The 23,855-nt window shown below is 43.4% G+C and overlaps 1 protein-coding gene across 3 annotated transcripts in view; it reads right to left on the bottom strand.

Annotated features, from left to right (window-relative positions):
• Myo16 (myosin XVI) overlaps positions 1-23,855 on the bottom strand; it is a 479,021-nt gene that overhangs the window by 145,480 nt on the left and 309,686 nt on the right. For all 3 annotated transcript variants that reach the window (XM_021170663.2, XM_029481007.1, XM_029481008.1), the window contains exons 22-23: positions 14,507-14,659; positions 13,087-13,287 (exon numbers count right to left, since the gene is read on the bottom strand). In XM_021170663.2, coding sequence (XP_021026322.1) covers positions 13,087-13,287; positions 14,507-14,659 — 354 coding nt within the window. The remainder of the gene's footprint in view (positions 1-13,086; positions 13,288-14,506; positions 14,660-23,855) is intronic.

Genomic DNA, 23,855 nt, shown 5'->3' with positions numbered 1-23,855 from the left:
TATAAAATTTGGGAAATGTCGAGTGTTCAAATTTGGCATTACCCTAGTTCCTTCCTCTAGAGATTGCTTGTCTTTATATCTCTGTGTCAATTTTGCCGTTTTGCCTTTTCAAGTGCTGGATAGATACATGTTCTCCTTGCTTTCCCAGGACATCATCTTGTCCTCTCCTGTGTATGTTTGCCTCCAGTCTGTCAGTAGTCTACTTAGTTCTAGACAGTGGACCTCCTAGAAATGCCCTGGTGGCCATGTAGAAGTGCTGCCTGAAGCCAGGAATGGGATAGGGTGGGAAGAGATAGGGCCACAGCAGCTCTGGTCAGCACCTTCCTCCCCAGCCAAGCAGAACCTGCTGCTGGGACACATACGTGGTTACAGGAGCCGTGGCTCCAGCTTCCAGCATCTGTCCCAAATGCCCAAGGCCCCTGGTGTAGCAGGATTTTCCCTGTTCTATTAATTTAATTATTAATACAACAAGAAGCCTGTGATTGGACAGAGAAAAGGGAGGTGGAGCTAAGAGTTGCAGAGACAGGGAGTGACACAGGAGAGGAGGAGGAGGAAAATGGAGGACCAACAGGACGATTCGGATTCCTAGTGGCTTTAAATAGCCACCAGTAGCTATAATATCATATAAGGATAGAATAATATCATATAAGGATAGAATAATTGAGATAACTTGTCTTATCTAGCTGGGCAGCTTGTATCATTATCAATTGACTCTGAAATTATTGTCAGGGCATCTTGTGAATTTAGAATTTATTGTGTATAAATCTGACTGATTAATTATAACCTTCTAGAGTTTTGATTTTACTAGGTTACTGGGAGTTGTGACAGCTAATCTTGAGGTGGGTGGTCATCACATGGGGCTCATGTGGCAACAACCCACCAAGGGAACTTAGGGAGTTAGGTGGAGCTGTATTGGGAGCTCCAGGCCAGAGAGTTTGCTGAGATAAGAGCACCACACTGGAGCCATGCGGCCCACCAGTGCCCACCATAGCATGGGAACTTGCCGTTCTTTTTAATATTTCCCACAACCCCATGGTGTCTTTTCTTTCCATATCTCCTTGAGTGACTGCTCCCATTCTGGTAAATCTCTTAGCCTCTTCAGATTATTGACATTTCTTATACAACCAAATCATGTTGTTCTCTTTGAAATTTTAATATATTTTCTTTTAAGATTGTACTGTACCCTAATTTGACAGTTCCCAAGGAGTTCTTGTCTTTGCTGGTCTTGGTGCCAAGAGTTCAACTTCTGTAGCAGCTGTGTAGCTCACAGAAAAGCAAAGCCAAGAATGCAGCCATGACAATCAAGTACTCGACTAAAACTGTTGGGCCTCTTGAAGGTATAAACAAAATCAGGGTGCAGGAAGGCTGATAGATTCATTTCCGAGAGACCGCATGGCAAGATATCCTGGCCATTCCCTGAATTCAATCAAGTGGGCAGAGAGATCTAAACAAAAGATTGAAAGAAGCAACAGCCAGGAGCTACGAGCTGCAGACACTGCATTTAACTGCCATGAACATCCTCAGCTCTTGTCACACTCAGGACTAGAATGGGTTCCTCTGGGCACTGACATCACTGCACTAGCTTCAAGGGGAGTCCTGGGTTTCACGTACAGATTCTCTACTCAGATATCGGCTCTCTTCATTTTCCTTCCCTGTTATCATCTCCTTATTGGTGAGATGCTTCAGAACAGGTGCATGCATAGACAATAGGCTGAATGCTGATCCCTTGTCTACTGCCTTTGTAGGTCAACATGTTAAGGCCAAGCCAAATTGATAATTACATTTTTATGCGATGTTCCTGAGCTGGAGAATGACACTTCTGTGTGGTTGAAGTGCTGAAAGTCAAAAGTTCCTCTATAAAGCTCCCCACAGTAACAGCTTAGGCATGAAGGAACATCCCACCTTGGACCTTGGAAGACTAACATGTGCGGCTGTCACAGTCCATGTTATATTTTTGCATGTGTATAAGTCTGTCTGTACTGTATTTAATATACATGTGTGTGTGTATTTTGTATCTTTATTACTCTCAACTTAATGATCTAATTTTGTGCCCGTCTTTCAGAGTCATCACTCCTTTAATGTCTTGGGAAAAAGCTGTAGTCAGCGGTAATATGAAAAAAGCTAGATACGTGCGAGTCAGACCTCACCCCAGGAAGATCAACTCAAACCCATCAAGAAGGTGAGGCGGGCCCTTTGCTCCCTGCTGGTTGGGATGTACAGTAGGAAAAGCAGGACAAAATCAAGATGGAGAGTCCCTTCAAAAGCAAAAACTAGAGTCACCCCATATTGTGTCCATCCCATTGCTGTGTGTATATTTCTAAATAGAATAAAAACATTACGCCAAAAAGATTCCTGTACTCTCTCATACTTATCGTGGTACTATATGCAATAGCTATTGCCTTGAGTTGACCCTGACTATCAGAGAGCTAACGATACAGAAATACAGGTTAATCTAGGCTGTCTGAAGTTCTGTGTGCAGAAACTCCACTGTGACCACAGAAAACCATCCAGAGGAAAGGGAGCAATGTCAGGGAAATCAAGAGGAATGGATGCATAGAATGGTCACATTTCTGCATTTAAGGTCTTTGAGCAGCTCAGCTTTTGTGGATGTTTGCTGTTTGATTACAAAAACAACTAAACTTGAATCTGTGAGTCAAAGCCAAAGCAGAGAGTTTGGAGCTGTCTACATTTTTTATCCAGTCACAGGGAAGGCCTATGCTTCCTGAATGTACTTTTAAAGGTGATGCCAGAAAAAAAAATTAAATCCTGACAACACACACCATGCCATGGAGAACAAGAACTACAAAGCCATCTGGAACATCTGTTTTACAATGGAAAACATAGGTTACTTTATACTCAGGGGAGATAAACTTAGGGACAGATTGGCCAAAAGGCCAGCATGCAAGTCTATGTAAGGCATCAATAAGAGCCAACAGTGTATGTCTGCTCCTAATGAGTGAACCAAAGTAGTCTCATTTAATGCTAACAGGAGTGTTAACAGAGAAGCAAAACTGGTAGCTGATATGCCTTTGAGGAACAACAGTCCTTGATTCCTTCATGGACAATTATGGTCCCCAAGGTGGTCATTCTCATCCAAACTCACAAGCTCACTGCCAAGAACGGCTTACATCTTTTGGAGCTTCTCAGATTTTTGGCCAACAGGGCACAACAGGCCCCCAATAGGTCACAGGTTGTTTCCATCACTCTTAGTTACCCACAAGAACTCGACAGTAAGACTCTATTGCCTAAGACACCATATGCTTGGGTCACAGAACACAGAGAAACCAGGCTGCTATTCACCTTGAAGTGTCATCTCTACTGGAAGCTTTCATTGTGCTCGAAGGTGCTATGTATGCTACCGAGGGAGACAGGAATCCATCAGTCTCAATCAGCCCTGGATTCTGAGAATTACAATAATGAAGGACTCCACTGTTGCCTGGAAAGAAGCAAGCACCAGTGTAATGGTGGCACAAACGTGGGAGTAACAAACCATTTTCTGATTATGTGTAAGGACTACTCCACAGGATGGAGTGTATACCTGGCACTGTTAATTAGGGCAAGAACCTGAGACTAGATAGGTCATGGACTCTAGGGGGAAAAATCTACCACTGTTATTCTGGTAAATGAAAATGATATTAAAATGACTCATAATGACACAATGCTACAACCATAAAGGAATGTATCTTCAGACCTTATCAGATGAACTTCTTTTGGTTTTAGACAGAGATTCACAACTGGTCAATATGGAAAAAAAAAAAAGACACTTGACAACGTACAGCCCTAAAGAGGACATCTATATCAACTCCTTCACTTCAGGGGTCAGGAATCTTCCAGTAAGAGGGAACAGAAAAAATGACATGAGCCAGAGGTGAGAGATGACATCAAGGAAGCAGTGTTTTCAGGTTATGATGGGGAAGTTGCACAGACAAACTCATAACAATTGTGACAGCACGTGTAAGACCTGTGCTAGCTCAGTCCAGAGTCCCAACATGGAGAACGGAGGTTGTCTCATGAGATTCCCTCATCAGGAGCAGACTCTTGTAAGGCTCTCATAGATGCCTTACCTATGGCTCCCAGTAGCTCCTGACTGAGGAGCTATTGACATTTGATTGATTCCGAGGGAACAAGAATCAGTTTCTTCAATGCTATTGATCTCCAATATGTCCACCACACTCCAGAGCAGGCCCAGCAGCTAAGAATTGTTAGCTAACACAAACAAGACTCTACTGGATATGGAAGATGGAGGGAGGGAGAGAGGGAGGAATGAAGGAAGGGAGGGAGAGACAGAGAGACAGAGAGAACACAAAGTTGGGTGGGTAGGAGTGAATATGATCAAAATACAAAAATTGCAAGAATTAAGAAAAATTAAAACATTTTAGATCTTGAATTTTTGATATTACAGTTTCTCAACTAGTAAATTCTATGTGCAATTTTAAAATCTGAAACATATATGAACCTGGAAATGCCTTGATCTCAGGCATTTTGGATCAGAGATATTCAGCTTACCCTTAGATTTCCTGTTTTGCTAAAAGTTAAAAGTGGTATAAAAATGGAAATTATTTTTTAATCGACTTTGTTTTCAGAATGAGCTGAGAGAAAGTGAGTACTTAGAAGGTGGCAGGGAGCACTTTGAAGGTCTGAAGCTCCCAAGAGAGGCAGCCGGATCACATATTTCGGTAGCCATCTTCCCAGGACACTGAGTTATAAGTGCCCCCCAGCTTGGCACTCAGAAGATCATCAATATTTATGGAACAGAAGTAAATCTGCACACCCTTCACGTCCCTACTCCCTCCCTGCATCCTGTTATTTACAAGATGCAAAATATCCTTGGAGAAGTGGTTAGGATTAACAGATGATAAAAATGCAGAACTTTGCAGACATACTTGTGAATTCAATATATCACGCCAGAATATATGTGAAGACTGGTTTAGCAAAATAAATAAATGATCATTTTCAGGAAAGGCAAATACGCCTGGCTCCTTTTCATGCACGGCTGCAGCTTTCCACTCAGTTTGTCTCAAGGACCTTGACCACTGGTGGGCTGCTGAGTTTGTTCTGTTTCTCACCAAAATTATAAGCAGGGCACTGAGGTTTGAATATAAGGTCTCTGTGAATTCTCTTCTTTCAGAACGTGTGTGCTCAGCTGATAGAGCCGTTTGGAGAGGAGACGTGTGTGGGGAAGTGCTACCTTGATATGGGCAGGGCTTGGGGTACTTGATCTGCTCCCATTTCCTGTTCTCTCTACTTCTTGACTCACCTGGATGTAAGCCAGCTCTCATGCCTACAAAGTACAGATGCTCTCTCTCTCCCACCTTCCTGAGGATGAACAACAACGCCCTTAAGTAATGAGTTTGTCTCATCCCCTCCCCCCGAAGTTGCTTCTTGTCAGCTGTTTGGTCACAGCACTGAGTAAAGTAACAAAAATGACAGGTTTTATTATTTTTCCAAAAAGTGATTTCTTCTGATAGTTTTTAGTATTTCCTTTTGGTTCCAGTTAATGATGAGCACAACGAACACTGGACAACATGAAGAGTCATCATCTCCATGCCAAGATATCTGGGTGGTGAACTTGACGCAGCTGAGGTGAATGAGAACAGTTCCTGTGTTCCTTTTAAGGAGAAGGTATTAACAGGAAAGTGTCAATATTTTAGGAGACTTTTTATATGGCCATAAAAGTGAGATGACATGCTGAAGTTAGAAAGAAAGAGAGTCCAGAGATCGCTGCATTTGCCCTACCCAACAGTGAGCAGAGGAAGGGAGGGAGGGAGGGAAGGAGGGAGGGAGGGAGAGAGAGAGGGAGGGAGGGAGAACCATCTCTCAGGACAGTTCACCACTACATCTCCGAGGACAACCTTCAAAGGAAATTTTGATGGAGGAAGAAAACAGCAGGTCCTGCTGAGGCTAATGTTTATTTTTAAAAACATCCGACCAAGACGGGGGAACAAATGTAGATTGTAAATTAAGCTCTTTCTACATGGGTCAAAATGTTTTCATCAAATAACCTTTAATAGCATCAGTTTTGCTGAGACCAGACAGACTTGATTATTGTGTCTGGGATTTCTGCCTGGAGAAAAAAAAAGTAGGGAGGAAAAAAAAAAGCAGTAGCCACCCATTGATTTGTCTATCTCCTCTGTCATTTGATTTACAGATTCACTTCCAGAGTTTTCCTGGGTACACGGTGTCTCCCACAAATCTTCAGAGACAAAGCCCAGGGCACAAGCTATAAATGTCACTCTGGGCACAGGTGCACCTGCAAGGCTGAAAGGGTCCCAATGAACCACCCATGTCAAGAGGTCAAGAGTGCAGAGATTGGTTTGAATCAGCATGACACCATCTAGAACACACTAGAATTATCAGTGGAGTAAAGATTTTCCTCTGGGGGAAGATCTGGGTGGCAGCATAACTCTAAACAAGGGGTAATTTTCAGACTCAAGCTTATTCAGTGAGGGAACACGTCCTTAGTGAGGAGAAGAAAAGCATTGAGGTATTTTACAGATAGCCCCTGTATCAATAACAACTTCTTATCCTCACTCCGTGTCCATCAGCAAGCAACAGCTAGCAACAAATTCTGGCAACTGCCTGGGAAATCACAATAACAAATAGTACAGGACCCAGGCTTACATGTCTGGGATGACAATTTCTTCTTTATGGATGTGGTGTAGGGGGTTGGGGAAGAATCCTGATGCATGCTTTCAAGACCATAAGTACACTGTAGTAGGGGACTATACATTTTTATCTCGTCATAAAATTACAATGCAGAGTGCGTACAGAGATTGCACGGTTTTAATTTTCTTGAGGGAAATAATTTTGAAAGGGTATCACTGAACGTACAGTAAAATCCCAAACACCTGTGGGTTCACACTGTTAGGCGTAAACCCAAATGCTAAAGAATCTAATAGTTTTGCAGAATTCTTTTTAATCAAGGTGTAACTACTCGCCACATGGGACAGGTCTAGCCCAGGAGAAAGAGAATGTCACATTAGCATAAGTTAAGGCAGTCATCTGCATGCTCTCTCTTTCAGCACAGGTTTTATGGCTTCCATGGATAGAGAAATCGCTGAATTGTCTCCACTTTTCTTTCAGCGAAATCTCTAAAGCGGAGGAAGAGCAGTAAGAGCTCGTAATACACCCAGAGTGGTCACAGCTGTCTTAATGCTGATCAGTGTGTGTTAGGGAAAAGGCAAATAACGTATTTAAACACGTGTCACTAAGCCTGGCTCTGCATTCTAACACAAGCACGTCTATGAGATGTAAAAATGAATGGCAAACCAAACAGGGATATTTTAACACTTAGATAAGTCCATTGGCTTACCAATATTCTCATCATAGACAAAAATAGTAAACTGACTGGATGATTCCTTAATTCAGTTTGATAGCTCTGTCTATTCAAATTTTTGATTAGCCTTGTGGCCTGTATATATTGCAGGCCTTAGACTACTGCGGAGGGGCTAGGATAGGTATATTTGAGGAAATATGTAAAAATAATCACTCATCCTACTCCTTAACCCCCAGAAGAAACCATGAGATTCGTGATGTTATTTTTCTCAATTTTAAACTTCACGAGCGTACAACTGAGGGTCCCTGTCTTCACAGTCATGTCCTTATGGAATGAAACTCAAACTTGTTCAAGTAGAGCAATGTCTCCTTTCTTTCTTTTGTATGTGTGGACTCCGCAGAATGTAGATAGTAAAGCATTGTTGACCCAGTAGGTGGAGGGAGATGAAGACATGGGGCAATGTGAATTGAGGGGCCCACTACCCACCAGAAACTCCTGTGTAGATGCTCTCTCCCAAACTCATGTTCACCAAGAATTATAGACTGTTATTTGCAATATATATATATATATATACATATATATATATATATATATATATATATATATATATATATATATATATTAAAAAGTGTTATTAGTTAGACTCAAGGGGGACACATTACATTATGCCCAAATCCTTAGGGGAAGAGGAAATGACCCATGAGATGCAGAACGGCAATCAGGAGAAATGCGTTCACAACTCAGGGACTGACTCCCTCCTCTTTGCAGGGAGGCCAGGAGGAACCTGTAGATGCTAGTGTTTGAACTTCCATCTTCCATTACTGGGAGGATACATTGCACTGGGATGAAGCCACCCATTTCTGCTCTTCTGTCGCAAGAGCTGTAACAACCTCACCCATGACTTATGATCTTGATGAATCATCAGCCCTCACCCAAGGCACCCAAGGCCCACTTAGAAACCGACACGGTGCTGTTTACACACAAGGATGTGGTCAATGGCAAGGGTCGGGCATCACGATGACGGTAAGGGGAGTTGAAAGCAGCATAGATTAGGTCAGGAACATGATGTTCAGAGAGATGCCCAGATCTAGGACAAAGGACACGGGACGTCCAGGTGAGGAAAAGCACAGGGGACAAAGAGATCAAGAAGGACAGCAGTTAGCTCAGGATAGACCAACGATGAGGAAGAAACTCTAAAATGCTAAGCATCAACATGTTTCACTTTTCTTGTATGTAAACTGCCAGGAAACAATGAATGCTTGTATTCTCTTCCTCAGGCTGCTGCTGGAACCTGTAAACACAGTTTGGGCGAAAGAGAGGTCTGTGCACTTGTGGTTCTGGAGAGAGGAGGTGGCTGGAGTTCTGGGGGTTTCTAGGCAGATCCATCCTGACTCCCTCATCCAGGGTGGACCAGGTCCTACTGCTCATGGCCTCTATCATTCTACTCATGGCCTGTTGGGGTTACATGACTTCTCAACCCTCTATGCACACTACCATCAGAGTCGGATGACTATAGCCCCGAGACATACACTAAGACATTTGCTCTGAGCAAGGCCATTCCCAACTTGAATACATGAGAATCTGCTCACGGGAGTGTGGGATGTGTATTTCACAACTGAATCTTTATTTAAATTTCATTAACTTAATCTTCAACTTTAGCCCCATATCGTTTTACAACTTCATAATCTGTTCACTTTTTCCTCACTGCAAAATGTAGGAGCTTCAAAGTACAATTTCTGAGTTAGAGTTAGTTTAGCCTCGCCTTAATGGAAATTCACCTCTCCTAAGAGCTGATATTGTCAAGCTGTAACTCTTCTTTCCTTCAAGATCCCGATTTCTAACAGCCAATAAACGCAGGCACATTTGTGGGTTTAACGCCTATCTGTCACTTAAATCATCAGGGTAAGAGCAAATTCTAAAACAGGTAACTTCACATAAGATTTAAAATCGGCTAAAACAAACAATCAAACAAACAAAAAGCCAAGCCCTCAAGCCCCCAAGCCCCGAAAGCTTTCTTTAATTCAAACATACGCTCATTAATGAGATCTTGTTAATATTTCATGCACAGCCTCTTCCCATTTACTTTAAAATATTTCTGTAATGGAGACAGGAAGCTGCACCACGCTCCTGGGGGTAATGAAACATTCAGATGTGTTTAGGAAGGATCATCAGACGGAATTCAGATAATGGTGCCTAAACATTCCTGAAAGGACCTCTGAGCTTCCGCCTCAGAAAGCTCCCTAAGCAGGGCAGAGGCTCCTCTTTAGAGTTCCCAAGTTGGAGAAGTGCTTCTAGAACGCATCCAGCCAGGGACAGGGGAACAACGATAGTGTCAGCTCTGCCTCGAACTATCCCTCCCACTGGGTGTTGCATAGTCCCGTTAAAACAAGCAAGTCAGCCCACCAGGCAGGAGCACCGAGTGAGGCAGGATATTCACACCATCCATCTGGTCGAGAAGATGCTCAGAGGCTCAAGAGCACATGGATTCACTGGGCTCTCTCCTTGGGATTCAGCTCTGGGGTCAAGGGTTATATCATCCACAGTACATAGCTGCTTTTAGATGAGTGAACTTTTCTCGTATCACTTAATCAACAAAAACGGAGAACACGTTCGTGATACTTTTGTTTTCCAATGCAACAATCCAACACGTAAACGCCTGTGGCTATGACTGACAATTCAAAAGGCATATGGGCCGACATATTGCTCGAAATCACATAGAGTCTACCCTATAGCACGTGAACAGGGCCTTGGGGACTCCTTTGGCTACAACTCATTAGTACGTCTCAGTAAAATGAAAGATTTCTGTAAAGCCACAAAATCGACTCCAATTATGGAAAACTCTCTTTAAAAACAAAGATGCTTTTAAAGGAAAATGCACGGTTCCACGGGGGCTTTGGCTCTGTACCAACTAATCATCGAGCTGTCCTGTGCTCTTTAATTTCTCTAAGAACTCGGTGAACAATCGCCTAGTAATTTAAACTGTCAGTTGTTTTCCCCTTAAAGTTTCAAAAACAAAATTAAAATTGAAATGCTATTAGGCACTCAGAAAAATAATTACAACTGAACTCAAAATAATCAAGCTATAATTCCGAACCACACGGTTGTTGGGTTTTAACGCTGAGTATGTCTTATGGGTCTGCTTTGTCTATAAGGCACAATGCAACAGACTTACGAATAAGGGCATTCAGATGCTGGCCTAGCAGAGATCCTAGGAAGCTCCTAAGAAAGAATTTCCTAAATTAGAAGAAGTCATGATACCCAACTGTAGCTTTATATGTGCTTTTCCCAAATCCAGAAAATATATACTGTGAAGATGGCAGAGTTTAAAGAATCTGAGGACAACAGTGGGACATTCTTCTACTTGTAAGGACTTTGAAGAGGCCAAGGAGAATTACAACTGGGAACTACTCAGGGATTAAAAATATAGACCCTTGCATCAATCTCTTCCCATGTCCCACAAGCCTCTCCAAGCATCTAATGACATCAGTCAACTCAAGTTCTCACAGGGGCATCTTCTGCCTAACACCCAGCCTATTAGGTGGGCTGCCTGGTCTCCTCCCTTAGCATCTGAGAGGGCCCTCTTGTCCATAGTTGTCTCTCTCCATGCTGTTCGTAGGTTGGCTCAGTTGGGATGCTCACCATCCAATCAGGGTCTGCATTAAACTCCGTGCCACCAGCTTGGACGATCTGAACCTGAGCATTTTCGGGTTCTCTTCTTGGGATACATGTCTTGGGTTGACACAGTGTAGTCCCTGTTTATCAGCCACATGAGGACAGTGGGACCCTACTGTCTCAGGCCCATAGCTTTGGTTATTTTTCCTCTCCCTGCCTTCCCATCCCCTTCTCATGGATGCCACCTCCTTATCTCCTTATCCTAAATGTGGATACTGGCCAATCACACAAAAGCCTGCTCTGCCCTTCCCCCAATATGTCTAACATCATCTCCTTATTCCTACTTCATCTTATCTCTTCTGACAAAGCCATGGTTCTAGAGGATGGAGTCATCAGGAGGGCACACACAGATGTCCATGGATTAGCTGAAAGCAATAATATTAAATGTCTCACCCTATCACTCTTTCCACTGTCAATGAAACTTGCATCCTTTCCCAAATATGTGGGTGGATATGGGGGGCCTGCCCACTCACCCTTACTGCTTTCTGTAATTGCCTCCCTTGCAGACTACTTTGCACCAGGGAGCTCAATCTTCTCTGGCTTCCATCTGTCCAACCCTATTGCCCTGGCTTAGAAGGCAGAAGTGACAGAGGCTGTGCTTTCTGACATGTCTACAGGTTAGCCCACCATGCACCAGCTTCTCTTTGCCATGGCTGCTGTGAATCCTGAGTCTAGCCCCTGCTTTTCTGATACTGAGTGAGAGGGTGTGCTTGCTGCTGTTCCACAGGTGCTGGGGTATCGATCGGTACAGGAACCGACAACAGGCAGGTTCATGGCATACTTTAGGAGCACCCCTAAAATATCAACTGAGACCCTCTCAGAGTTCTTTTTCTAAGCTGGGTTGTTTTCTGTGCAGATAGTGAGAGTAGTTTCTGTCTTGTGCAAGTGAGTTCTGTGTAATACACTGACACATACTTCCAGAGTTTAAGTCTCTGCTGAAATACCCTCTCCTATACAGTTAGTAAGTGCCTCTGGAGAAGTCTATATACTTTTATGAGCAAAATAATTGCATCCTTACATAGCATTATGCTGACAGCTCTAGAATATTAAGTTTGTTACTTCTGCTGTCATCTGACTGTTAGGTGTGTGCTATTCCCAGCTCATCTCTTTTGATGGACAGCAGCATCTCAGTAAACACAGGAAGAGATCAAATGGGATACTTCACAAGTCCCTCATTTTCACTAAGTGGTAGCTCAAAGTGTGGGTGTGAGTGTGTCTGTGTGTCTCTCTCTCTCTCTCTTTGTGTGTGTGTGGTTGTCTCTGTGTGTGTCTGCCTATGTCTGTGTGCATGTATGTGTCTGCCTGTGTGTATGTGTATGTGTGATTGCCTGTGTGTGTGTGTGTGCCTGTGTCTGTAAGCATGTATATGTCTGCCTCTGTGTGTGTGTTTATAATTCTAAAGTGGAAGGCATCAATAATAAACAAGAGTTGAGTAGAGAAGAACAGAGATCATTTAATTAAGAGGTGGTAAATGTGTTGTTAAGTAGGCTGGAAGGATGTTTCTACTCTACCTGGAAAAGGAGTTTATGAGAGTAAAAAGGATCCAAGACAACTATGAGGATTAGAACACCCATCCTGAAGAGATGACTTGTGTCAGAGAGTTATGGTGGGTAAATCACAGGGCAAAGGTGCACTCACTTGGAACATTCTAACATGGGATGGCAAAGGAGTGTGGGGACACCCCTACAGGCGGGGGCTTAGACTCTGAATGGAGAAACCAATTTTACAAACCCAACTAAAACACTGGGAAAGGTTGGAGGGCTTGCTTTCTTAGGCTCTAAGAGAAAGACAATACTAAGCTCACATTCAGGTCAAGCACATTCAGAAACCCAAAGTTTATATAAGAAACCTATCCCCAAAATGTGGAGTAAAGCTATTTATGATAAGCCCAAGGCTCTTCCACTCATGCTAATTGAAGTCTCCACACACAGTGAGATAGCTCCCCTGCTCAGCACACACTGTTCTGAGATATGAACTCACACTCAAAGCAAAGGCAAGCAATCTGCAAACTTTAATGACTGCAGGCTGTTCATGTGGCCTTTGAGTGTGGAATAGTAACACATCCTGGAACCATGTGCTCTGACGCTCCCTCCCCTCTGGTGCATCAGTCCACGGGGCACACGTCGCCGTCCACTCACCCTTCCTGCGTAGTGCATGACAGTGAAGGCCGCGCCTTGACCTTTGAAAGCAACATTTCCATTGCCGTCCTTCACAGGGGAGTAGACTGCATTTGTGTTTGAGGACTCCAGGAGACCCTGCAGCTTTCTGGGGAGGTTTGGCTCCCCTGACCAAATCACGTGACTCTCCTCATCCAGTAGGGAGAAGAATCCTGATGGTTTCTGAAAGGCAGCAAAGGTCAAACGTTTTCTTCTGTTGCTCCACTTGGCATCCTTGACATATGCTCTCCAATTTTATTATATTCACACAGCTAACCAGAATGAGAGTGCCTTGACTTTTAACACATGTCTATGATTGCCCACGGATGCACTCTGCCACCTTGGATCTCTCAGCTATAACTCTTATCCTGACAACTGGGTAGCAGGAATTAGAGCCCGCCCTCTGCTACAGTGTTAGGAAAACACAAATGGTTTTAGAGAGATAGACAATTGTCGAGACAGAAGATGGAAAGTGCTACTACAAGCTTTCAAAGAAACCTAGATGGTGCCTATTTGAACTACTAGTCAAGCATTTAGAAGTGATGGGTGACTTCAAACAGCATCCTATAATAGGAAACAGAAGTTACTGTTGACATGCTTGATAAAACATGCTCTCACATATATTTATTATCTCCCCCTACCATGTGTGTGTATTCGAGTGTGTGTATATGTGCCTGTCCACCTGTTTGCATACCAGGGCATTCATATGCAGGTCTGAGGGTGACTTGCAAGAGTTGGCTGTTCCCTTCCATCAGGTATGTCCAGGATGATAGGTGCCTTTACCACTAAGATATCTTGCTGCCTTATATAATAATAGATCATTATAGAATTTATAGATACAATAAAGATAATGAGTCAAAAGCTTTTCAATGTGCACAGAAATAATAAATATCGATATAAACACATGCTGATGCAATTAGGCTGAATTTTAATTAAAGATCAACTTAAAACCAAATGTTATATATACACATATATTTTTCTGCCAATATTTCAAAATTTAAATTTTAGGACCTTTAAGGACCAATGCACAACAAACAATGTATTTCATGGTCTCTCGGTCTATATCAGATTACAGAACTCATTTTGTGCTTTGGCCTCGTGTAATCGGCTGATGAGACCTTTAGGTTTGATAAGTAAAATGGTGAATATCCTTATATTAGCAAGTTCTGATGTTTCTTGTCCTTTCAATGAAGTTGTGAGCTTTCCAATGCCCCTTCAGGCAAGGTTAATTTGTGCTTCTCAAAAAAAAAAAAAAAAAAACTATTGGGGGATTATGAAGGCATTGCAGAATCTCCTATACAAGGATACCTCACAAACAAGACCTTCAGAAAGAAAATTCTCTCTCTCCGGGGCACCTGAATGCAGGCATCCTGTTAAGTTTCTAATTATGTTATGTAAGTACCTGGAAGAAGAAATCCAAAACTCCAGCCTGGTTACCAGGAGAACAGGCAGTTTCCATGGCAACTCCCTCTTGTACACACTCTGTTTGTTCTTGTAGGAAAAGCACCTCTTGGATATAGTGGTGCATCTTTTCGTTGGTCAGGTTGACACAGAGCTGTTCAGGGAAGAAAACAATACAGTAGATAACACAGTCTGCTATGCAGAGCCACCTGCTAATGCTACAGCCCCCCACCCCCGCCACCCCCAGTCACACACAGACTGGGGACATTCAGACTAAGTCTTCCATTTGCATGACTCATGGATCTTGCCCTGGAAGACAGCTTCACTCAGTCACTTGTGACGTCATATTGTCCCAATGTTCAGCATGAGGTGGGCATGTTAAATACAAAAAATGTAACCACAGCGCCAACATACAAACAAGTCTCGAGCACTCAAAAAAAGGAAAACCACTTCTAAAAGGAAGATGGATCAGGCTCTTGAGGACAACTGGAGAGAAATGCCTTTCTGCTGTGGGGTCCCAGGGAGAGGAGCAGGACTCCTGTGTCCCCTGCTTCTGGTTACCTATTGGTTATAGGTGAAAGTAGACATAGATTTCCTCTACTAATTATATCGGGAGTAAGGGCTTTATGACACAAATAGTGTATTTAAATTGGAATACACCCTCCAATTACTCTCTTTCCAGAGAAAACAGAATGTTATCTTTTAGTCATAGGTCTTTTATTATTTCTTCTTCCATTAATTAATTTATTTATTGACTTTACCTCCCAATCACAGTCCCTGCCTCCTCTCTGTTCCCCCTCGTAAGCCCCTCCCTTAAGCTTTTGCTTTATCTTAAAATGTTTATATATTCCTCCACCATCTCCCCACCTCACACACAGTGCTTGGATCACACCAACCTCATTGAAAAGCGGTCAGGAGAGGCCAAAGCCCAAGACTGGGAGGATGTGCCCAAGGGGGAAGACGTCTGGCAGGTGTCACTGGAGGGGGCGTCCAGGAACACAGCTGCTGAGAACTGAGCCTGACCCCAGCGTCTGCAGGGACTGGCCCTTACACCTGCCTTGCCCACATCGTTCTTCCTGACTCCCTTCAGCTCCATCAGCCCCATCTCTGCTTTGCCTCCAGTCTACCTCCTGCAGGACCAAGCTGGTCAGTCTCCAGAGCCCTGTTTCTCCCCCATGTGCTCTCTGAGCAATCCTATAACTAAACTAATATTTACTAGTGGTTCTATTTCAGGAGAAGGGACATTTCTCTTTTGTGCACTTAAGGTAAACACTTCATGCTAAAGTGTAATAATTTTACAGCAGCTACTATTTCCTAGTAACAAAATAACCTCAGTTTTCAGGGAATTCGACGTTTTAAGTTGAGGAAACGCAACAAGATATATTTTTGAAACAAAGTAGAATAACTTAAAATTTCAAATTCCCTTCTCTACTGGCTATTTTCATAAACATCTCTATCTTTTCATAATTAAAATGGAAGTGGCAAGCATAAATGTTCCTTCCTCAGCAGGGATACATCCTATGCAGACTTAACAGTTTCACAGAAAGTGTTTCTCTTCCAGAACCCCTGCTGGAGATTTGTACTCCAGGAAAGAAGCAAGCTCCCTAGTGAGGCTCTGATGGACAGGCAGAGCTTGGGTGAGGTAAGGCGAGGGGACAGGCCAGCTGGTCCCCACAGGTGAAGGTTTTACTGTGAGGCTCACATGCTGTCCTGGCTGGTTTTCTGTGTCAACTTGACACAGCTGGAGTTATCACAGAGAAAGGAGCTTCAGCTGAAGAAATGCTTCCGTGAGATCCAGCTGTAAGGCATTTTCTCAATTAGTGATCAAGAGGGGAAAGGCCCCTTGTGGGTGGTGCCATCCCTGGGCTGGTAGTCCTGGGTTCTATAAGAAAGCAAGCTGACCAAGCAAGGGGAAGAAAGCCAGTAAGTAACATCCCTCCATGGCCTCTGCATCAGCTCCTGCTTCCTGGCCTGCATGAGTTCCAGTCCTGACTTCCTTGGTGATGAACAGCAATGTGGGAAATATAAGCTGAATAAACCCTTTCCTCCCCAACTTGGTTCTTGGTCATGATGTTTGTGCAGGAATAGAAGCCCTGACTGAGACACATGCTGGATGCATCCTCCCTTTGCCAGCTGGAAGGTCTCTCCCCATCCAGTTCTCTTTGCTGCAGTCACAGGGCAGAGTGACAGGTCCCATTTCGATCACCAATCTCTGCTTCAGTTGCATCTTCAGCCGTCTGCACAGTCATCTGGTCTGACTGTTCTTATGCAAGAGAATCGATCACACCAAATGTGTGCTTATCTAAGAAGCTTGGTGCTTTAAATCTCAGAAACCCCCAGCTTTCCACATATCCTATGAAATACAGTTTTTGAGGAGTAGAGGAGAGATGTTCTAGAGAGCTGTCTGTCAAATGCAAAAAAGGGAGGGGCCTGAGAAATGAAGACACTGGTTAAGGCACCTGCTGCCAAGCCTGATGACCTGAGTTCAATTCCCAGAACAACATGGTAGAAGAGAACTGACTCTTGTGCATTCGCCTAGCAATGTACTGTGGTAATGTACATATCCATATATGTCTACACAACACACACACACACACACACACAGAGAAAGAGAGAGAGAGACAGAGACAGAGACAGAGACAGAGAGAGACAGAGAGAGAGAGAGAGAATATAAAGAAGATTCTGAGAATTCCAATGGTCCTGATGGAGTAGTGGTGGGAAGACCATGTTGGAAGCAGAGATTCCAAACTTAAAGAGATTTTTCTCTTGTCCTTTAGGCTTCACCAAGATTACAAGGAAACTATAGTATGGAGTGGTTCCTTTTTAACTTTCCGTCTCTTTTTGTAAAAATTGTAGTAGATAATCTTCAATTCTACAGAAATTCTCTTACACTGTGAAATCAGAGACCTAAGGAGGAAATGATCAGAAAGATGGTAGTCCTGGACTACTGGTTTCCTCTCTAGAGCTAGGAATTTTTGTTCTCATTGTACAACTGTCAATATATCATGTTTATGTTTTATTTTTAATGTACTTATATTGATTAATATATTTTGTGAACATTTATATCTATTCCAGTGAATTATATTGATTAATACTATATTTGATATATTTCCACATATAATTCTCCATCTGTCATAGTAACATTAAAATTTGTCTGTGTGACTCTTTCTGATGCTGATCAGTGGGAAAGGAGTTCAGATCACAGACTGGCACCTGGAAGCAAATTCTGCTACTGTGTTCCCTAGAAAGAAGCAGATACTGGCTTCCAGAGGAGGTGCGGGTATCCAGAGGGGATCAGCTGCTACCTGGGTTACAATGGTACTAGACCCAGGAAGACTTGGGGTTGTTGGGGAAGAAGAATACAGAGAGATCTTTCTTGGGGAAACTAGAGACTTTCCCCGTTTTGTTTTATGAACAGAGCCTATGCATTTTGTTTATATTAATTTTGTTCTAAACATGATCTTCCCTATTGCCTGCAACACTCAGGAGTGCCAGCATTTCTGGTTGGGTTTTCAGATTTACCAACATCTATGCCAGCCATTTATTTGTAACTGTGCTGAGTTACAAATGCTACGTCTGTGTTCACCTTGCCTTTGGACCATACCTGATGTAGCTTGGTGGCTCAGGGGACAGTCAGATACAGACACCTAAGGTACGTGCGTGTGTGTGTGTGTGTGTGTGTGTGTGTGTGTGTGTGTGTGCATGCGCGCGTACATGCACAGGTGTACAGCCCCTCAGAGGAAAACTTAATAAGTACATTAATCATGCTTCTAGAAGTTTCTAGAAGCATAAATCTGCATTCATAATCTAGAGGATCAACATCAGCTTCAATGAAAGACAATAGTCATTTCTCCTTTACATGTCTACCCGTTGGGGTTGTGTGAGGGGTCTATTAGACTTCCGGGAACTTCCCAAAGCAGACTCAGAAAGTGGATGACAGGTGAGGATAAGTTAACACTGATCACCCACCTAATTAGTATGGATACTGCTCTTAAGACACATGCTTCATACATGAAAGAAACTAACAGGTTTAATAATAAAAGTGGTGCATTCCTTGAAGTCTCTCTTCAGCAGGAGAACCTTGTGGCTTATCCAGATGGCCCATCATTCGTATTAATGACAAACTTAATTTCTTGAGTAAATTTCCACCAACTGTTCTCCCTTCATTTTTACTGCTCAGTGAAATCTATCTGGAGGAAAACTAAACAGTGCATGACACGTATATCACAAAATGAAGGGGAGAACGGATTAAAGCTGACTCCAGTAGAAGGCAGAGCCCTGGGTGCCCGGCAGTAAGGACAGCACCGAGTCTCAATCCTTTCTGCTCACTGGAATTAAATCCCCTGCTCTGTGAGGGTGGCTGATGTCTGGGTCTGACCCCAAACCCATTAAATTGGAGTGGAGCCCAGGCTTTGATGTGTTTAAAAGCTTTCCAGGTGGCTGCAGAACACACCAAGCCAAATGAGAGAAAGGGAGCACAGCCTATTTGCCAATTTGTTCAGCATTTAATCTAGATATATGTACAAAGCATGCTGTGCTTCAGTGGGTGCATGTGTGGGTGAGAGTGTGTGTGTGTGTGTGTGAGAGATAGAAGAGATAGATAGGTAGATAGATAGGTAGAGAGATAGATAGATAGATGTAGATATAGATAAATGATAGATGTAGATATAGATAAATTATATATAGATAGTAGATAGATAGATAATGTAATGAAATTTCAGATAGTGGACATTTCACAAATATATCCAGAATATTTAATTGTCTGAGATGTTGATAGCTATTTTCTAAGAAAACATTGAGGAGGCTGACGCCTGCTGGAGAAATGCTGAAGTAAGCTAAGCTCACAAGCTTCTGTGCAGGAGTTCCCAAGGCCTTTAAAAAGTCGGGTAGGATCCAGAGACTGCCCCACCTGGGGATCCATCCCATAAACAACCACCAAGCCCAGACACTATTGCAGATGCCAACAAGAATTTGCTGACAGGAGCCTGATATAGCTGTCTCCTGAGAGGCTCTACCAGTGCCTGGCAAATGCAGAAGTGGATGCTCACAACCATCCATTGGACAGAGCACAGGGTCCCCAATGAAGAAGCTAGAGAAAGTATCCAAAGAGCTGAAGGGGTTTGTAGTCCCATAGGAGTAACAACAATATGAACTAACCAGTACCCCCAGAGCTCCCTGGGACTAAACCACCAATCAAAGAAAACACATGGTGGGACTCAAGGCTCTAGCTACATATGTAGCAGAGGATGGCCTAGTCGGTCATCAATGGGAGGAGAGGCCCTTGGTCCTGTGAAGGTTCTATGCCCCAGTATAGGGGAATGCTAGGGCCAGGAAGCAGGAGTGGTGGGTTGGGGAGCAGAAGGAGGGGGAAGGGTATAGGGGATTTTCAGAGGGGAGACTAGGAAAGGGGATAACGTAAATAAAGAAAATATCTAATAAAAAAAGAAAAAAAGGATAATATATCTCCATATACTTTCAAATAGTTGAATGACTTTTAATAAGAAGTTTCATTTGAAGAAATAGTGTCATTTTACATAAGCCAAGGATCAAAAATCAAATTTAGGAAGGAACTAAAGTTTTTGTAATTCAAATCATTTTAAATTCCAAATTTTCTTTACCCTCCTGCCTGACCCCAGAATGACTAACAACATTCACTAAAGATTCATCTCTTTGACAGATAGCACTTTGGTTTTATAAATATGAATTAAAAAAAACAAAAAGAAGTGGGGTAGGTGATGGGTCTCCAGCTTGCCTCTTCTGAACACTTCCTGTTGTCCACATCGCTGGACTTGCTTCTGCAGGGGGTCAACTGTGATCAATACATTGCATATAAAGTGGGAGCTGGCAAGGGCAGCAGGGTCCCTTACACCTGTCCTTTTAATACTTCTGGATCTTGTCTCTTGCTCAAAACTTCCTCACCCACCATCCTGGCTTTTAAAAGTGTCCATTTCCTGCCTCCCACCCACATCGATCACCCTGACAGAGTGCCTCACCACTGCCAGAAGCCTGGTCCTGTTGACACAGGCATTGCCCTCATGGCTGCGATGACATTGGACTTCTCTGAGAGAGCTTTTGGCAGCACAGAAACTTCCTTTTGTTGGTTCAGTTTTCATTGTGAAGATGATGCCAGTGGGTCTTGTGCCCTGAAGTCTCTGTGTTAGCAACTTGACTCTCAATGAGGTGTTGAGAATATGGAATCTCAAAGACATGTCTGGGTTATGTGAGGTTGGTCTCTGCCTTCATCAGACGATGTTCCTAGTTCCTAGTGAAGTGCCTGGTAGGCTCTGCCTCATCCCTTACCCTCCTGCTCATCGGTCCTGTGAAGAGCAAGCCTCCCACCAAAGGGGATGGAGCGTCCAGAAGATACTTTAGGAATGGACACAACTTTGCCATATATAAAACCTTTGGGTACCTGGACAGGTGGCATCCCAGAAGAACAATGAGATAATAAATCTCTGCTCTTCTACATTGTCTGGGAACAAGAATTCTGTTACCACAGCACAGAGCCTTCAGGTAAGTCAAAGTGTTGGGTCTGAGCCTTGATCTTCAGGAAGCAACCAGTCAGTCACAAAGCATCCCATCTGGTTGGATTCCATATCTCACACGTATAGCCAGCTCATGGTGGAAAAGCATCAGGTCAGAGGGAAATGACTTGTAGATATTTTGAAGGACACCTCTTAAATCACACCTCAGCTTGGGTAGAAACCAGGCTCTAGAATAAGAACAGAGCCTTTGCCCAAAACGCCATTAATTCAAAGGTTCTGGCATTGTTTCTTGTTGTTTACCATTCCCCAAAGAAAACAATGAATGCATAATTTCGTTTTATTTTGGCAATAAACTTTTGGCTGAATCAACATACCCTCTTCACATAAAGTTACAAGTACGGGCTTAGAATAGACGGACGTATAATTTCCACCAAATGAGTTCCAGGCTGACAGAGCATGGGACTCAAGGCCCAGTGGGTCTGTCTCTGAGCTTGAGGTTGGCCCCACGAAGGCTTTGGGGTTATCCCTTAGCATTGTGAAGACAGTCGGAGTGAGAGACCACACAGGAAAATAAGCTCACCCAAAGGAGAAGCCTCAGGAAACTATCCATTGTCCATCGTGTGCCAAAACCACACACAACACTCCCCTAGTTTACCATTAGGGCTTCAGGGTTTTTTTGTTTTTTTTTCAGACAGCCACGATGTTAATCCTGAGAAAACTCACTCTTCTCTGGGGTTATTATATAGTATTCATTAATATTTGACATTGTCATTGATTATTAAGGAATAAATATGCAGTAACGAAGGACTATTCATCATCTCCATTCCTTTCCTCCATGCCATAACAAGGGAAACCTAAGGAGAGAAAGCTGTCCTTTGCCTCCTGGTGGGAGGGCACACTCCAGTCTTGCAGGGACAGTGTGCTGGCTGCTGTCAGCTCAAGGAGGGAGTGGAAAGCTGGACTGATCTGGCTTTCTCCTTTCTCTGTTTTACTCAGCCCAGGTCTTCAGCCTTGAGACAGTGCTGTTCCACGCGTGGCGGGCCTTCACACCTCAGTTGAGCCTTTCTGGTTACACTCCCAGAGGTGTCCCCTGCATGATTCCACATTACTCAGTCTGAAGTGGGACCTTGACATTAGCGTTGAATATGTCTCTCGTGTGCACATAGACTCGCATCAATTCTTCCTTTTCATTCTGAAGCATTTTCTTTTAATGGCCCCGGTTCTAGGGTGAAAAGGTCTACTGCTTCCGTTTTAACTAATTGACTGCTTTTAAATGGATTTGGTGTAAAATTCTGCTGTAAATAACAACATGTAAAACTCATGAATGGGGTATTGTTTTTGTACTCACAACAGCTACTATCCTATCTTTGAAGAAGTAATAAAAATGCCAGTCACTAGGGAGAAGCAATTGGAGTTTAGAAAATGGATACTAATTGTAAAGGCTTGGGTGAGTCCTCTGATGGACTCAGGGTTAGATTGCTTTTATGAGCAACAGGACAGCAGGCTTCATCCCACTGAGAGTGACATCGGAGCTTTGCTTCAGTGCCAAATAATGCAAATGAATGTACAGAACCTGTTCTGAGAAATAGAACTTAAACTCACAGTGTAGATGCTCACAGTTTGCACACATCAGCTTACCTGAAGAGGCCCCTAATACTCTTCTTACACATAGAATCTGATATGATAAAAGGCATATTAGAAATGCCATGTGGTCTTTCAACTGTTTGTTTTGTCTATAAAACCACCTGGAGCAGAAAACACTTTAAGACAGAGCCAGTCCTATTCTAAGTTTTGGAATCTGCATGGGAAACGAGTTAAGCTCGCTCTGAGGTCGCCCATCACTCATCCAGCATATGGGTCTGTCTTGATGTTCAACAGCTTTCAGGAATCTGCTAAGCCAAAACCACATGGACCATGGCCCCTTAAAGCTAGAGCAGCAGCTTTGATCATCAAACCTTCCGCAGCATCCCCTACACAGGAACCATTAGAATCAGCCTTCTCCCTCACAGGGAGAAGTGGTTTCTACTTGCCTTCCTTTACGGACATGGTAGCTTGTGATGATGCCAACTTACAGAGGGTCAGCCTTGTGAAGGTGGAGCACTGGTCAGGCTACTGTGCCCCAAAGCTTGCTCCTTTGGGCAGCTACGAAGGGAACTGGCCAACTGACTGTATGAAATGCAAGTAACCCTCTCCGAGCAGCCTCCTTAGAGGCCCGCCTAAGGGAGCCGGCGAAGGCAAGCTGAGGGAGGTCTAGCTGAAAAGTGGCATCTCCTTAGGTTCTTGGCTGAGAATCAAATCAGAGAATCTATCTGAGGTCTTTGACTCTGGTGCCAAGGACTGTCCATCCCTTAGGTGTACTAGAACTCCTGACCCTGGGAATCAGGGGCATCACCTGCATTTATGCCTTAACTTCTTGCCCATTCTCTGGACTTCCACCATGGGTGGACTTTAGTTTTAATCTGGTATCTACATATCACATTTCTTAATCTGCCCACAGTCTCTTACTCTTAACTGAAAACCCCAGGGTCAATGCCCTTCACATATCAACCAGTCTGTATGAGTTTACGTTGATTTTAATGTATAGCTCTTCCCCTCACCACTTTCCCTGCATCTTATAGGAAAAAATATTAGTTTAGTTACCACGCAGTTTCCCCTGTGAGGTTGTGCAGAGGACAACATCAAGGATTATTCTATTATGCTTTTCTGCCTTTGGGTTTTCTAATTCCTGGCTGGCTCATGAACAGTCATTTTATAGGCTTCCCTCCCTCTCCCTCTGCTCCTACTACTCTCTTCTTTTTCCTTCCTTCCTTCCTTCCTTCCTTCCTTCCTTCCTTCCTTCCTTCCTTCCTGCCTTCCTGCCTTCCT

This window comes from Mus caroli, chromosome 8 (assembly GCF_900094665.2).
Source record: "Mus caroli chromosome 8, CAROLI_EIJ_v1.1, whole genome shotgun sequence".
Taxonomy (NCBI): Eukaryota; Metazoa; Chordata; class Mammalia; order Rodentia; family Muridae; genus Mus; species Mus caroli.
Note: the sequence above shows the minus strand (reverse complement) of the source record. Positions and strands in the feature narration are given on the sequence as shown.